Source organism: Scyliorhinus torazame, chromosome 13 (assembly GCF_047496885.1).
Source record: "Scyliorhinus torazame isolate Kashiwa2021f chromosome 13, sScyTor2.1, whole genome shotgun sequence".
Classification (NCBI taxonomy): domain Eukaryota; kingdom Metazoa; phylum Chordata; class Chondrichthyes; order Carcharhiniformes; family Scyliorhinidae; genus Scyliorhinus; species Scyliorhinus torazame.
Window position 1 is genome coordinate 24128670 of NC_092719.1, and position 16747 is coordinate 24145416.

General features: G+C 42.9%; 1 protein-coding gene across 1 annotated transcript in view; it reads left to right on the forward strand.

The window, feature by feature from the left end:
- The window catches only part of snd1 (staphylococcal nuclease and tudor domain containing 1), a 1317969-nt gene that overhangs the window by 590964 nt on the left and 710258 nt on the right, over positions 1-16747 (forward strand). Inside the window, exon 16 of the mRNA XM_072471188.1 lies at positions 12367-12476. Within this exon, the coding sequence (XP_072327289.1) occupies positions 12367-12476 (110 nt within the window). The remainder of the gene's footprint in view (positions 1-12366; positions 12477-16747) is intronic.

Consider the following 16747-nt stretch of genomic DNA (forward strand, 5'->3'; position numbering starts at 1 on the left):
CCCTGCAGGCGCTGCTGGAAGAGATACCTCTCAAAACTCTCGTTGACCTCGACTTTGAAGTGTTGGTCGGGTTTGAGAAGGACTGTCTTGTACTTGGTCTTGTCCTCACCTTCCGCGAACACCAGGGAGTTGTAGACATGGATGGCGTGTTGACGTGCCGTGGAGAGGAGGATGGCGATCTTTCTGGTGTCCGAAGCGCGCTCCTTTTCATTGGCTTCCAGGAAGAGCTGGAAGCGCTGTTTGAACAGCTTCCAATTAACGACGAGGTTTCCAGCGACTTGTAGCAGGTGCGGTGTGCTGACGGTGTCCATGGCGCAGGATGGTAGATTCCGTAGGATCCATAGGTAGATCCCACAGTTACTCCTGGTACTATGATGTGTTGGGTACTCTGCTACACAGACGGACCAACAAAGTTGCGAATGGTACAACTCAGCTTTATTGCTAACATTTATTTACAGTGGTAAACTGGTTACTGAGGTTCGATCATAACCCTAGAATCTGTGGACCTATCCCTAATACTATCTTGTAGTGGCACTCAGCACATGGTGGATGTCTGAGTGGCTTGCTATGAGCTCTGTGCCCTGAGCTGTCTCCTGCTGGAATGCTCAGGAAGTGTCGTGTTCCCTGTTTTGTACTGTGTATGCTCTTGCCTGTGATTGGCTGTGGTGTAGTGTGTGTGTTGATTGGTCCGTTGATCTGTCCATCAGTATGTATGTATCTATGTGCTATAATGTTTACCTGAATATCATGACAATTCTTGCTACAAGTTATGATATTAATGTCGCTTTTAATGAAATTTGTTGACTTACATGGGTTTCTGCCTCTTCTGCCAAATGCTGAAAAATATCATTGACCAATAATTGGACTGTGTGTTCAATATGTGTTAAAGCAGTTGTAAATTGAGGTCATGAACACTTTCTTGGGGGAGAAAAAATGATTTCAACATCTCTGATCAGAAAATTCTGAAAGGACGAAGTATGTGTTGCAGGATTCTCCATCAGCGGGATCCTCCGCTTCGCTGGCACCGCACCCACGCCCGCGGGTTTCCCGACGGCGTGGGCTGGCCACAATGGGAAACCCCATTGGCCGGCTGCGGGAACGGGGAATCCCATTGCTGGTAGGAAGACGTGCGCTGGAAAACGGGGCTGGTGGGATGGAGAATCCCGTCCATTGTTTTCTCTAAGAATCCATCAACATTATGTTGGCACAATGTCTTCAGTGCAAAGATTATGTGTGACAATAGCAGAAATAAATCAGTAGCACACACCTGCACCTCTACCTGTCAAATTATACCAACCGCTCATTGGGGATAGGAAGAGATAGCAAGTTAAACAGTTGCATAGATTAATGTTAATGCAGTTCTTGATGGATGGGCTGAGGCTATTGAAGCACAGATCAGCACTTTTAATTTTATGAGGAGAGCATGTTAGTCTATCCCATTTCTATACCTTTTCCTTGCTAATTGGTGAAATGTGCTTGTGATGAACAGCCTTTGGAAATCATTTATAATGGAAGTGCCGTTCTGCTTCAGCAGTACTAGAGAAGCTGAATACTGTGAGAGAAGTGGTGGGGGAAGTGGCAGCGATAGATGCCATTGTATGACAGTAACTTGGCTGCAGACATCCCATAATTTTTTGGTGAGAAAGAAGGTGGGAAATTATCAAACAAAGACTTTGCAAACACGCCCTCTTCTTTGACTCTCTCCTTTGTCTTTTTTTCCTTTCTGGCTTCCGACCCCCCCAACTTGTCTCCTCCAGGACCTCACTTCTCACTCACTCTCACCTGTTATTGCATTTGCTGAAGTCTGCCAAGCACAGAACCTGTAAATAATATGGAATTGATTCTCTTCCTCACACATGCAACCTATTTTTTAAAAACGCACACGAGTGTTGCTTTTCAAATTTGTGCTCTAGCTTTAATTAAGATAATTTTTTGAAAAAATAGCAGAGCGGAAACCTTGGAGATAACTCGAGTGGCATCAGCCCCTTGACAGCTACTGATGCATTTTGAGTTATTGTGCTTTGAGAGGCTGAAACCCTTAAAAAGAAAAGCAAGATATTGAGAGGCACAAACTCGAATTAAGCAAATAAAAATAATTTACTATTCAGATTTCTTTTCCTTTGGCATTAGAAAATTCAATTACTGGTGGGAATAACAACTGATGGAAAAATAGAATTAAATTTATCAGTCGTTTTTATCAAATTGTCGGTTGCAAGATAGGATAGAATCACCTCGAGTTCAGATTGCAATTACCAGCTGACCAGTTTACATAGTTGGTTTCTGATAAATTTGGACTTGGCAATTTGAAGGGTGGAGGTGGGTGGGGAGATTGGAGGCGAAAGGAAAGCGTTCACATAAGTGGAACAGCCGAAAGCAAGGTCTTGTAGACAATAAATGAATGCAGGTTAAAGATTTTTAATGTGATATGTAGCTTTCTTAACATGTTTTACATGTTCTTTTTAATAAATTTAGAGTATCCTATTTTTTTTTCCAATTAAGGGGCAATTTAGATTGGCCAATCTACCTAACCTGCACATCTTTGGATTTGGGAATGAAACTTTTTTCTGTTATTTTATGGGTGCTTTGGGGTGATGTGTTATATACATGGGACATGAGGGGTTGCAGTCGGTTGTTTGCTTTGCACAAGGCTGGGGACTTGGGGGTGGGTCAAAGAGGGGACCATATGGTGAAAGCAAAGGGGCCAGGGGCGGCACGGTGGCACAGTGGTTAGCACTGCTGCCTCATGATGCAGCAGATGTATGGAAACACCACCACCTGCAAGTCACATACCATCCTGACTTTGAACGATATCATCGTTCCTTCACTGTCGCTGACTCAAAATCCTGAATTCCTTCCCAAACAGCACAGTGGATGTAGCTACACCAGATAGATTGCAGCGGTTCAAAAGGAGGTTTCAAGGATAATTTGGGGTGGCTAATAAAAATGCTGACCAACAGCAATGTCCATGCCCTATGAAAGATTAAAATGAAATATCTGGAAGGAGTGCCTTGTCTTTGCCAACCTGGCTACTTCCTTTACAGTGTACTTCTTAACTTCCTGCAGTAAAGTAGTCAGTGTTAAATTGCTCACTGCAGTTACCTGACTCACTGGTAGCTTCATTTCCTCATGCATAGGGTTAGTGAGTTGCATCATTAAAGAGAAACAGGAACGATCCAGCTATATTATTCGATCGTTGCGTTCATGCAGTGATCCAAGATGCATTGAAAACTTTGGGAGAGCAAGTACATTATTTGCTGAATAAACTCAGCCGGTCTGGCAGCATCTGTGGTAAGAAATCACAGGTAACCTTTTGAGCCCATTGACCCTTCTACACAATAGTTATTTCAGATTTCCAGCATCCACAGTATTTTGCTTTTACATTATTTGAATTGTTTGAGAAATGTAATGTGAACAGTATCCGACCTTCAATTATTGAGCACAGTTAAGAGACTAAACATGCTAAATCTGTTTCGTAATGAGATAAAGATTGTATCATGGTTGGTGTGAGTTCTCTTGCCTTCCTGATATCATAGAGATCATAGAAGATCGTAGAATTCCTACAGTGCAGAAGTGGCCATTCGGTCCATCGAATCTGCACCGGCCCTCTGAAAAAGTACCCAACCTAGACCCATTCCTCCATCCGATCCCCGTAACCCAATCTAACCTTTAGACAAAGAGGCAATTTATCCTGGTCAATCCACCTAACCTGCACATCTTTGGACTGTGGGAGGAAACTGGAGCGCCCGGAGAAAACCCACGCAGACACGGGGAGAACATGCAAACTCCACACAGACAGTTACCCAAGGTCGGAATTAGGCTGACTGAGTGGGAAAAAAGTAGATCAGAGTTCTAACATGGAAACAACCATTCAGCCTAACCATCTGTTAGTGTTTACCCTTCATATGAGCAAATAGTCCTAAACACATTTACCCACTGCATTCCCATGTCTCTTCAAATCTCTTTTCCTTCATCCACCTGTGTAATCTAAACTTGAAATAATGGCAGCATTTCTTCCACAACCGCTAATCCTGCAAATGGTTCCCGCCTCAAATCTCTCTGCACAATGTATTTCCTCTCCTCTGTTCTAAATTACTTGCATTTAATTATGTTTCTTTGTCCATAGTTTTTGACACCACAACTATTGGAAACATACTTATGTTATTCATCCTCACGTATCCTTTCATAATTTAAATACTTTGTGTTGCCTTAACAATAAAGACCAAATTTTCAGTTTTCTTATGCCAGGCAGCACCCAAGTGAATCTGCATTCTGCTCTGCCCAAATTCTCAGTAACCTTCCCATCATGTGGATATTCCCTGCAGTACACAACAGGCTTTATGTTGGATCATCATCACATCTTGACATTCATATTCTGAACCTAGAATTCCATTATTTTCAACCTGAAATTCAGCCTTTAAATTTCGGTCTTTGAACTTATTCCCCCAAGTTCCTCTGCATGGGGCTTACTTCCACTCAGAATATAATTACTGCTGTTCTATCCCAAAAGGCATTACCTCAAATGTAGTGACATTAAATCCCATCAGCCCATTTTTAGCCCACGGGCCTATCTTAGAATTATGGACTCCCTACTGTGCAGAAGGAGGCTAGTTGGTCCATCAAGTCTGTACCGACTCTTTGAAGGAGCACCCTACCAATCCCAGTAACTCCACCTAATCTTTGTACACTAAGGGGCAATTTAGTATAGCCAATCCACCTAACCTGCACATCTTTGAACTGTGGGAGAAAACCGCAACACCCAGAGGAAATCCAGGCAGACATAGGGTGAACGTGCTAACTCCACACAGACAGTCACCCGAGGCCGGAATTGAACACGGGTCCCTAGCGCTGTGAGGCAGCAGTGTTAGCACTGTGCCACCCTCTTATCAATATAAAGATTACCAGTGAAGCATTTGATGAAATTAGCCTCTGGTGTTTGATTTTATTATAATGATTTGTCTATAAACTATAATTGTTAGACAACAAATACTTTGCCAAATAACTGCATTTGGCAATGTCCAGTTCTCTGACCCGTGTCACATATATAGCACATTCCTGGAGCCATGTCAGGTATACAGGTGACTTATCAGTTGGAGAATAATGATCGCACCTTGTCAATCCCAATCTCGGTATCTCAATGCATTATTGAGGCAGCTATAGGAATGTAAGGAGCAGGTTATTTGTCTGTCTGTGTTGGCAGGCCTTGCAGAAGTTACAAGAGGGTGGAAATTTTTTAAATATCCTCTTCCTAAAGAGGAAGAAGAAAAGACCAAAACAAGGATATATTGCAAATTTTGGTCACCATGAAAGGTTTCTGAAATGAGTATGAATACGTTCTTTGTATTGAACTCGGCAAAGCGATATGGCTGCACAGGTGCTCCTATTTTCTGGTTCATCATGCCATTGTCAGTTTTGCAGGGGTCATGGAAGAACTCATTCGATATCGTGACCTCTCACGCAATGGACATGGCATTGATTGTAGCACCCAACAATAAGATTCCTGATTCTGCAGCTCTTGGGTATTGATGATCGAGGGCTGTGAGTCACTGTCCGTGTGGAGTTTGCACATTCTCCCCGTGTTTGCGTGAGTTTCACCCCTACAACCCAAAGACGTGCAGGCTAGGTGGATTGGCCACGCTAAATTGCCCCTTAATTGGAAAAAATGAATTGGGTACTATAAATTTAAAACAAATTGATGATAGAAGGAGCTGCAATGACCCTGGAGGTAAACCTCAACATTGGACCAGTCAGACCTTATTTATATTGCCTGTTTGTGATTACTTTTACTTCTGTTTATGATTTGCAGAAAATAAGTGTTCTACAAAGTATCAGAAATGTTAAGCTTAATTCCTTTCACCTTGGAGATATCTTTGAAAGTTGTGTTAAGAAAGCTGCGTTTGGATGGACAATTTGTTTGTGTTTATTGGGTACTTGAGGGAGGTAACTGATTGGAATGCTGCACTTGCTATAAGGAATAAATAAGATTTTCATTTCATTTTAAAGAGCTTTTGAGTGGATGGTCATATTTTACGATGAGTACTGACTTCTGACAGAATTTGTATTAATAATGCATTTCTTTTAAACTTTGATACTGTAGTATTTTTATTAAATTCATATGAAATTTGAGTTGTGAAAAATGCAGTATGTGACCCATAGTTTGAGTGTAACTAAACTGCCGATGCCCAGGCTGCATTGGATGTCAATAGGGCGTAGGCCAGGGAAGAAGAAATAAATCGGCTTTCCCGCTCCTCCTTTATCTTGCTGAAAAGTGGACATCAACTGAGGCCAAGATCATAATGCCCTTCTCTGTATCTCTTCTTTCCTCCTTTCTCTCTCTCCACTCTCTCGGGCATCACTCTGCCCTCATTTATTTGTGGGGCATCCCCCTCGCGCATGTTTGGCAGAGGCCCTCCCCTCATCGTGCTTGGGTGCACCCCCACCCCCCCCGCCGTACTTTGGTTCCTTCTTTTTTGGGTGGAACGGTAGCAAAGTGGTTAGCACTGTTGCTTCACAGCGCCAGGGTCCCAGGTTCGATTCGGTTCCCAGCTTGGGTCACTCTGTGCGGAGTCTGCGTGGGTTTCCTCTGGGTGCTCCAGGTTCATCCCACAAGTCCCGAAAGATGTGCTGTTAGGTCATTTAGACATTCTGAATTCTCCCACGGTGTACCCGAACAGGCGCTGGAATGTGGCGACTAGGGGCTTTTCACAATAACTTCATTGCAGTGTTAATGTAAGCCTACTTGTGACAATAAAAGATTATTATTAGATTATTATTTTTCTCACTCTGATTCTACTCACCCGGTCTGTCCCAAGCATGCACGCTTTATATATTGTTCCGTTTACCATTCGTGCAGGACACATTTGTGAACCATAGATACTGCAATAAGGAACCTGCAATGACTGAAGCGCTGATTTGTCAGCTATAACAAAGAACATTACAGCACAGAAATAGGCCCTTCGGCCCACCAAGCCTGCGTTGATCCAGATTCCTTACTTAGACCTCCTACTTATTGCATAATAATTCATTTTCTTATACAATCCACTCCATTAACCGAAGGGTTAGGAACTACCACTTTAAAATTATTTTGCCTTAATAACATTTGACTGAAATGATATCATCTATATTGATTACTTTTCACCATAATGGTCCAGGTCTTCCAGTCTAGGATAGTCAAACCCCAGAAGATGCACTGAGGTCCCCATGGAAGTCCTAATGCAAGGACTCCATGGGAATTGACCAGGAAGTGTTGTAATGTACCTTTCAGGGAGAATAGTATGACATTAGAAGGGAAATGTGTTATGTCATCCAGTCTTAGTTTCACTTTTGCTTTGAGCAGAGCACTCACAAACAGCTTTTTAAAAAATCATTCATGGGATGTGGGTGGCGCTGGCCAGGTCAGAATTTATTGCCCATCCCTAATTTCCCTTAATTTGGGCCGCTGGTTAAGTTGGTCCCTAGCAGGGCTGCTATGTTTTTTTCCATTAATTTGCTAGTTTCTATATAGTTTATATAGTTAGGTATGCTTGCACTTCTGAAACAATAGCATTCCTTTTCCCACAGTTTCCAGGCACTAAAGCTCTCGCCTTAGCATTGTACATTCTCAGTTTCTACATTTTCTGTTTCAGACAGTTCTGTTTGCCTCATAGGTGTTTCTACCAGTCCTTTCCTTGAAGCAATCGACAGATCTCTGCTCTGCACATTGAACTGACTGAGCTGTAAAAAATTGTCAATTATGGTTCATGGCATCAGTCTGGCTGCTGTGTTTTTGATTAGATGTTGAACGTATTCCAGCTAAACTCACCAGCTTGTCTACAGCATGTTGTGGTGCAGATTGGTGCATATATTTTTGTTTTTAATGCCCTGCCAAACTTTGACTAAATTTTATCCGTTGAAAGAAAGGAGGATCTGCCTGTTTACTACTGAATTGGCATAGAATAAAATCCGTACCCTCCTGCCGATCTTTCTGGGCATTTATGGAATGGACTTCCTGTTAAAGATGGGCTTTCCTGGATTTTGTTTTAATCCTTGTGTCCTAACGTTTTATTCCTAAATGAAGCATTAGTGATGGAAGCTAAAGACACAATGAGTTTTAAAAATTGTACTTGTCAACCTCTTGTGGTGATTTTCATGGCTAAAGAAAGGTAGACTTTCATTTATATGACCCCTTTCATAATCTTCGAGACCTGAAATACTTTGTCAGTAAAGCACTTTTCAAGTGTTGTCACTACTGTAATGTAGGATACATAGTAGCCAGTTTGCAAGTAGCAAGGTCCCACAAACAGGAATATGATAATCAGACAATCTATTAAATGTGGGTGTTTCCCCAGGCTACACTGACCCTTACAGTTCCGAACACCCTAATACTAACACTTTTCATGTAATCGGGATTTCTCGAGGCCCTTCACAACCAGAGAATTTCTTTTGAATTGTAGTTGTCATGTGTGAGGCAAATATGGCATAGTTGGGCCATAGATACAAAGAGGTGTTGATCTATTTTTGATGCTTGCTGATAACCAACAATCCTAAAGCATATTCTCCTCTTTTCTAAATACTTTGGGACCTTCTATATCTACTTGAACAAGCAGATAGATATCAGATATAAAGAAATAAATATTCAAATTATATACGGCGGGCAGCTATTTGCTGATTTTTCTGTTATCAGAACAGTCATTCTTCTTGAATTCAATGTCAATAAAAAATACATGTTTGACCATTTAGAATATTTAAGATATAAAGATTGCCTTTGATGTGTTACATGGCTCAGTTATGATGCCGGCGTTGGACTGGGGTGAGCACAGTAATAAGTCTTACAACACCAGGTTAAAGTACAACAGGTTTGTTTCAAATCACTAGCTTTCGGAGCACTGCTCCTTCCTCAGTTGAATGAAGAGGTAGGTTCCAGAAACTTTATATAGACAAAGTCAAAGATGCAAGACGATACTTTGAATGCGAGCATTTGCAGGTAATTAAGTCTTGACAGAGCCAGATAGAGGGGTAACCCCTGGTAAAAGAGGTGTGAATTGCCTCAAGCCAGGACAGTTGGTAGGATTTTGCAAGCCCATGAATCCAAGGTCCTGGTTGAGACCGTACTCATGTGTGCGGAACTTGGCTATATGTTTCTGCTCGGCGATTCTGCGTTGTCACGCGTCCTGAAGGCCGCCTTGGAGAACGCGTACCTGAAGATCAGAGGCTGAATGCCCTCGACTGCTGAAGTGTTCCCCGACTGGAAGGGAACATTCCTGCCTCGCGATTGTCGCACGATGTCCGTTCATCCGTGAACCTTGGATTCATGTCGCATTACATTCACCCCCCCACCATCTGGCCTGGGCTTGCAAAATCCTACCAGCTGTCCTGGCTTGAGACAATTCACACCTCTTTAACCTGGGGGTTACCTCTCTCTCTGGCTCTGTAAAGACTTAATTACCTGCAAATGCTCGCATTCAAAGTATCGTCTTGCATCTTTGACTTTGTCTATATAAATGTTTCTGGAACCTACCTCTTCATTCAGCTGAGGAAGGAGCAGTGCTCTGAAAGCTAATGATTTGAATCAAACCTGTTGGACTTTAACCTGGTGTTGTAAGACTTCTTACATGACTCAGTTTGTCACACACTTGCCTCTGTTTCAATCCGAGCTGATAATACTGGATAAGTCAGATCCAAGAGTGAAGCCTGTCTTGATAGATCCTGGGCGGGATTCTCTGTAGCATGACGCAGAAATCAAGAATGGTGATCGGGCAGAGAATGGCTCTCGACGCCAAAATCAGGGCAGGCGCCGGTTCGCGAGGCTCCGCCCCTCCAAATCGGCATCATCGGAACACGCGGCACGCGCAGTCACAACCCCGTTGGAGCGTCACCAGCGAGCTCACCCTTGATGCTCTGCCTCTGATGGGCCGAGTTCCCGACAGCGCTGGCCACGTGTGATCCCAGGGGTCGGGAGCCTGACATGCCGGCTGCGGACAGTGACCAGTACCAGCACACTCGGCTGAGATCTGTGCCACTGGCTAGGGGGGGGGGGCTTCTGCTCGGGCTGGGGGGAGTGGTGGGAGATGGCCAGGAGGTGGGGTGTGGAGTTTGGGTAGGTGGGTACGTGGTTTAGCATGGCCGGCGCCATGTTTTCCGGTGCAATCGGTCCGCGTGTGGGGGGTATAGGTGTGCGCAGCTGCAGCTTGGCAGCCTTGTGCATATGCAACCCGGCGATTCTCTTACAGTTTTCTGCGCGTTCCGCGGGTGTTTCACACGACACCAGTGCTAGCATCTCACTGGAATCGGTGAGGGTTTCACGCCGATTTTCCTGTCATGAAACACCACGGATCCTCTGTTGCCGTCGGCACTTAACCTCAGAAACGGAGACTCCACCCCCTAATTTTTGTGTTTAGAAACTGTGGAGGAAAGTTACAAATTCACAGGACCTGCTGCTGAAATTTTAACACAAACAATAAAACATTTATTGATTTTATAAATTTAGAGTACCCAATTATTTTTTTTCCAGTTAAAGGGCAATTTAGCATGGCCACTCCATCTACCCTGCACATCTTTGGGTTGTGGGGTGAGACCCACACAGACATGAGGAGAATGTGCAAACTCCACACGGACAGTGACCCAGGGCCAGCATCGAACCCGGGTCCTCAGCGCCGTAAGGCAGCAGTGCTAATCAGTAAAACATTTATTTAACAAGAAAAATGAACTGTATTGCACCAGACTAATGTTGGAACAATCTCAATACAAACGCAAGAAAATGATTCAAACCCACATTATTCTTTTAACCCCAGCAATATCTTTACAGATGCATTCATAAAAATTCGGAAATGTGAAACATTTTACAATATACACCTTGTGCTTTAATATTCAGGGTTAGTATGCAGTACATGCTAACCAACTGGCAAAGTGTGTTCAAAACAACACACTCCAAAGGAAAATACAGATTCTACCAAAGCGGATTCTATGGATTTTTGAACAATCCACACAGACACATGTCACACAGTAAGCCAACCGGTCTCACCAAAATTCTGTCTTTCTCATGAGGTTTCCAATCTTTTGAAGAAGTAATGTTGGAATTCTTTTCCAAATGTCGCTCCCACTCTGATGGGCTTCAACAAGATTCCTCCCCCAGGGCTTCAATCTTGCTTTCCAAGATTCTTTTCCCTGGATCTCAGAAGCACGCTTGCGCTTCACTTTCCAGGCAAACCTTCAGATCTCTGGCTGTGCCAAGCAAAGCACCACTGCTCCAAAGAGTACCTTTGCCTTTATGGCACACAGCACTTAGTCACCAACCTTCAGTTGCTCTCTCAAATTTTCTGGGCTTCACTTGAACCAACTTTGCTTCAAGTCTGCTCCCCACAAATCAGAGCCTTTTCCTCTGCTCCTGTCTTACCTTGACTCAATGGGATCCATCTCTAATCCCCGGCTTTGTCCCCGCCTGGGACTTTCTTCGGTGCCTGTTTCTATCCCTCTTTGTGATTTGGGAACATCTTGTTTGGGACCTTCTCCCTGTTGTCACACCCCCCCCCCCCCAACCCCCTCCCCAGATTCCTGGGACACTTCTCTGCAATGGCACTCTAGTTCCCGATCGCCTAACCATCAGTTTCATGTCTTTCACTTCCTTTTCTTCAGTGCTGCTGGTTCCATGCCTAAAGAACATTAAAAATAACTAACTGCGCATGTGTGCTGATTTCCTAACAGGCGCATCGCAGAGGTCCAAAGGCCTGCCGGAACTGTAGTTCCAAAGCTGCAAACTACTGATTTAGTTAAGTATCTTGAGTTTTAGCACAGTGCTGTTCACAGTTTCACTCTCCTTATCTAAGGAATTATAAATTTGCCTTAAAGGGAGCATAGTGGAGGTTCATTGGATTGATTCCTAGGTTGTGAACCCGATCTTATCAGAAGAGACCCATGTTCTCGAGGTTAGAAAAATGAGAAGTGATCTTATTAAATTCTGAAACACTTTAGGGTATGGTGGAGAGTGTGAGAGGCTGCCTCTTTTGGCATGAGAATCTAGAATGAGGGGTTATTGTCTCCAGATAGGAGGCCAACCATTTTTATATGAGAATTTTCTGCTTTTGAGGGTTGTGTATCTTTGTAATTCCCTACTCCAGAGGGTTATGGGTGCTCGGTCCTTTGGTATGTTCAAGACAGACAGTGATAGAGCTTTCAGGTATTAAGCGAAATGGGGGAAAGTCGAGTTGATGTAAAAGTTCAACAGTGATCTTGTGAATAGCAGTGCTGGCCTGATGGGTCTCACGGTTTACTTCTTATCCTATTTCTCTTACACTCAAAGGGCCCAAGCAGTATATGTTTTTTTTAGAATAGTAAATAATTCCACAACTGAGGCATTTTTCCTTTTGATTTCAGTCATTCTGTTTATTGTTTCAGGTATCGAGTGCCCTCGCGGATCTAGAAACACTCCTGCAGGAATCCAGGAAGGGGAGCCATTCAGTGAAGATGCCACTCAATTCACCAAGGAGCTGGTGCTGCAGCATGAGGTAGGGGAGTGGTTCACCTTTGGTCTGCATGTTTTTCCCCAAATCTCTCAGTTGTATCACATAGAAAGATCAAAAGTTGCAAACTTTCAAGAGAAGATTTTAATTGAAATTAAGTTGATGTCAGAATGCAGGGGAGCTGCACAAATCCTATCGTATGTTTGGGACGCTGAATTTCACGACACATCTTGATATAACATTCAGCTATACTCAATGTAATTAGGTCATCCAAGAAGACACTAGTTTGTGAGATTTCTTTTCCCTTTTCTTAGCAGCGCAATAAACCTTTCATTCTCTTTTGTAGTCTTAACAAAATGCCACCTCTGCTTGAATTCTAGAATGAACAAGATCACTTATATTTGCTGTTTTCCTCCACCTCCCTCACCCCACCCCATAATGTATTTTTCAGCTTGGTTATGTTACTATGGTCAAAATACTTGCCATAAGTGGAAATCATGGTGTAAATGCAAATTAAACATTGTTTGTTTCTGGGACACTGAGCTCTTATGCAAACTTAATTCTGTTAATTTCTCCCTAATTTTAAATCGCCTCCTGTTAATTTCATTTACTTGTTTCAGCAATATTCCCAAATCTTATCCGGTTTTCAGCTTATTTCACCACCTAACACAGCTAGGCCTGTTGCTTGTTGAAGAGGGAGTTTCCCTGATACAGCATTAGAGTGTGCAGCTGACATCTTCAAGGAAACTGTCTTGGAGCAGTTACTGACTATAAAATGATGTAATGGATACAATCAAGAGTGCACTGTAATGAGGGCACTTTCACAAATCTGGTTGCCTGGAGCATAGAAAAATCTGGAAAGATTTATATTTGATAGCAGTCCAAGTCATAAATTTCCCATAGTACATGATTTCACAATCCCTGGCTCACCATTTCGTGAAAGAGTGCGCTTCAGCATTCATAATTTTGAGCTGTGTGTCAGGGTAAGGAGACTCCACTGGGGGTACCATTTAAATGACTGGATTTTGGACATTTAGGTTAATGTGAGCTGGGAGCATGATGTTCTAACATGTGTTCCTCCCTGTATGTGGACAGACATATACAGCTAGTTTTTAGCATTTGAGGGGAGGGGGGAGGGGCAAGCAATCTGAGGATGAAAATCACCTTTATAAAGAAATAGTTATTTCAGAAGATTTTAGCACGAGAAATGATTTTCAATAAACGGATTCAGGTGAACCATGGTATAGGACGGCCAACGTTTTGTTATTGTCTAACTATTTTACAGTGCACAATACCCTATCCATTGCTGGATATCAGCTTCTATATGTGTTGCTTGGTCTTTTGACTTGACAAATTGTACAATGTTGGCCTTGTCCATGGTGCTGAAAGCTCTATGGCAATTAAAAGCAGTCTCTGTAATTCACGTTTGCTTTTTGAGCTGTTCTGGTGTTTTAAAGAGCAATTAATTTTGGCAGCACAAAGGAACAGAACTGTTGCACACAAGCTTTTTTTTAGGAACATTGACGAGTCTTCAGCATCTCAATAATGGTGAATTCTTTAGAACTGCACACTAAGCAATCCTGCATGGCAGTGACTTTTCTTTCATAACACTCCTGTCAAATCCCTTTATTGCAGTGGCAGGATGAGGGAGAGAAAATGAGTAAATTCCTGTTGTTTCTTGCTCTATTGCAGTTGACTTTCTGAGATGTTGGAGGGGGGAGGGGATTTGGGGAAAGTTCATGCTCTCTAAACTAGTCACCTTTCCATGATGTATATTTGATATCAAAGGAAGTCAAACAGGGATTTCAAGGTTAGTATTAAATCTGTGTTTATGCTTAAACCTCCATGGGTGGTGTTAATTAGTTAATTGTGATTCATTGCTAGCTCGTATTCTGCCTGTTTGGCATTGTTGAGCATTGCTTAGAATGATGAGGCAGTGGCAATTTGGATAATGATTTCTTGGACAAGGCTATGATTTTGAGTTTTTATTTATGAACTGTGTTCTTCAAGTTTTTCCTGATTACTACACAATTACAACTTAAGGCCATTATGTAACTTTTTTCCTCTTAAAAAGTAGCAAAGACTTCTGGAAGGGAAGCAGAATGATGAATGGGATCAGAGTAATACAACTGCCCAATACAGAACCATAGGAAAGTTACAGTGCAGAAAGAAGCGTTCACCCCATCGTGTCTGCACCTGCCAAAAAAAAAGAAACTAGCCGCTCATTTTAATCCCACTTTCCAGTACCTGGTCCGTAGCCTTGCAGGTTACAGCACTTCAGATGCCAATCCAAGTACCTTTTAAATGAGTTGAATGTTTAGGCCTCAGTGAATGCAGATGCCCACCACCCTCTGGGTGAAAAGGTTTTTCCTCGTGCAGCCTCTTCTGTCAATCACCTTAAAATCTGGTCATTGACCCCTCAGCTAGGGCAAATGAATCTTTCCTGTCTAGGCCCCTCATAACTTTGTAAACTTCAATTAGGTTACCTCTTAACCTCCTCTGTTCGAAGGAAAATAGCCATCACCTATCCAATCTCCTCATAGCTGCAGTTTTCAAGCTCTAGCAACATTCTCATAAATATCCACTGCACTCTCTTCAATGCAATTATGTCCTTCCTGTAATGTGGTGATCGGAGCTATATACAAAGTTCCAACAATATGCAGTGACTGAACCAGCATTTTATACAGTTCTATCATTACAGCCCTGCCTTTGTATTCAATACCTCGTCTAATAAACAAAAACATAACATATGCTTTCTTGACCACTGTGTCGTATCTGTCTGACCACCTTCAAGAACGTGTAGACATGCATTCCAAGGTGTTTCACTGCTTCAACCCTCTCGATATCTTCTTGTTTATTGAGTATTCTCTTGCTTTGTTTGCCATCCCCAAATACAGGACTTCACACTTCTCTGAATTGAATTTCATTTTCCACCTCTCTGCCCACTCAACCAAACCATTGATATAATTCTGAAGTCGACAGCCATCATTTTCACTATCATCTACATGGACTTCAGGAAGGCATTTCACAAGGTTCCACATGACTGACTGATCAGAAAAGTAAGATCTCATGGACACTGGGGCAAGTGGTTGGTTGGATCAATAACTGGTTCAATGACAGGAAACAACAGGTAATGGTTGATGGATGTTTTTGTGAATGGTATATCATTAGGGGCAGCACGGTAGCATTGTGGATAGCACAATTGCTTCACTGCTCCAGGGTCCCAGGTTCGTTTCCGGCTTGGGTCACTGTCTGTGCGGAGTCTGCACATCCTCCCCGTGTGTGCGTGGGTTTCCTCCGGGTGCTCCGGTTTCCTCCCACAGTCCAAAGATGTGCAGGTTAGGTGGATTGGCCATGATAAATTGCCCTTAGTGTCCAAAATTGCCCTTAGTGTTGGGTGGGGTTACTGGGTTTTGGGGCTAGGGTGGAGGTGTTGACCTTGGGTAGGGTGCTCTTTCCAAGAGCCGGTGCAGACTCCATGGGCCGAATGGCCTCCTTCTGCACTGTAAATTCTATGAAATCTACACAGCCAATTTTGTGTCATCTGCAAAATCCTAATCATGCCTCATATTTAAGCCTAAATCATTAATGTATACAACAAACACCATGAGCCCCAAAACTGAAGCCTGTGGATCAGCACTGGCAACCATATACCATTCACAAAAACATCCATCAACCATTACCCGTTGCTTCCTGTCATTGAACCAGTTATTGATCCAACCAACCACTTGCCCCAGTGTCCATGAGATCTTACTTTTCTGATCAGTCAGTCATGTGGAACCTTGTGAAATGCCTTCCTGAAGTCCATGTAGAGAACATCCACTGCACTACCCTCAGCAATACTTCCTCAAAATATTGTTAGTAAGACATAATCTTTCCCTAACAAAACCATGCTGACTATCCCTTATCAATCTGTGCCTTTCTAAGTGACAGTTTATCCTGTCCCTCAGAATTGTTTCCAATAATTGCCCACCACCAATGTCAGACTGACCAGCCTATAATTTTCTGACCTATCACTTGGATCCTTTTTAAATAATGGTGCTGTGTTAGCACTCTCTCGTCCTCTGGGACATTGCCTGTATCTAGTCAGGATTGGAAAATGTATCTCAGAGTACCTGCTATTTTGTCCCTGGCTCCCTTTAACTGTCTGAGATATAAACCATCTGGTCCCACCTTTAAGGATGCCAGTACATCCCCTCTCGCTATGCTTATTATATTTAATATTTCATATTCCTCCTCTTTAACTAGACTGCATCATCCCTCTCCTTAGTGAAGACAGAGACAAAGTACTCATTGAGAACCCAGCCCACATCTTC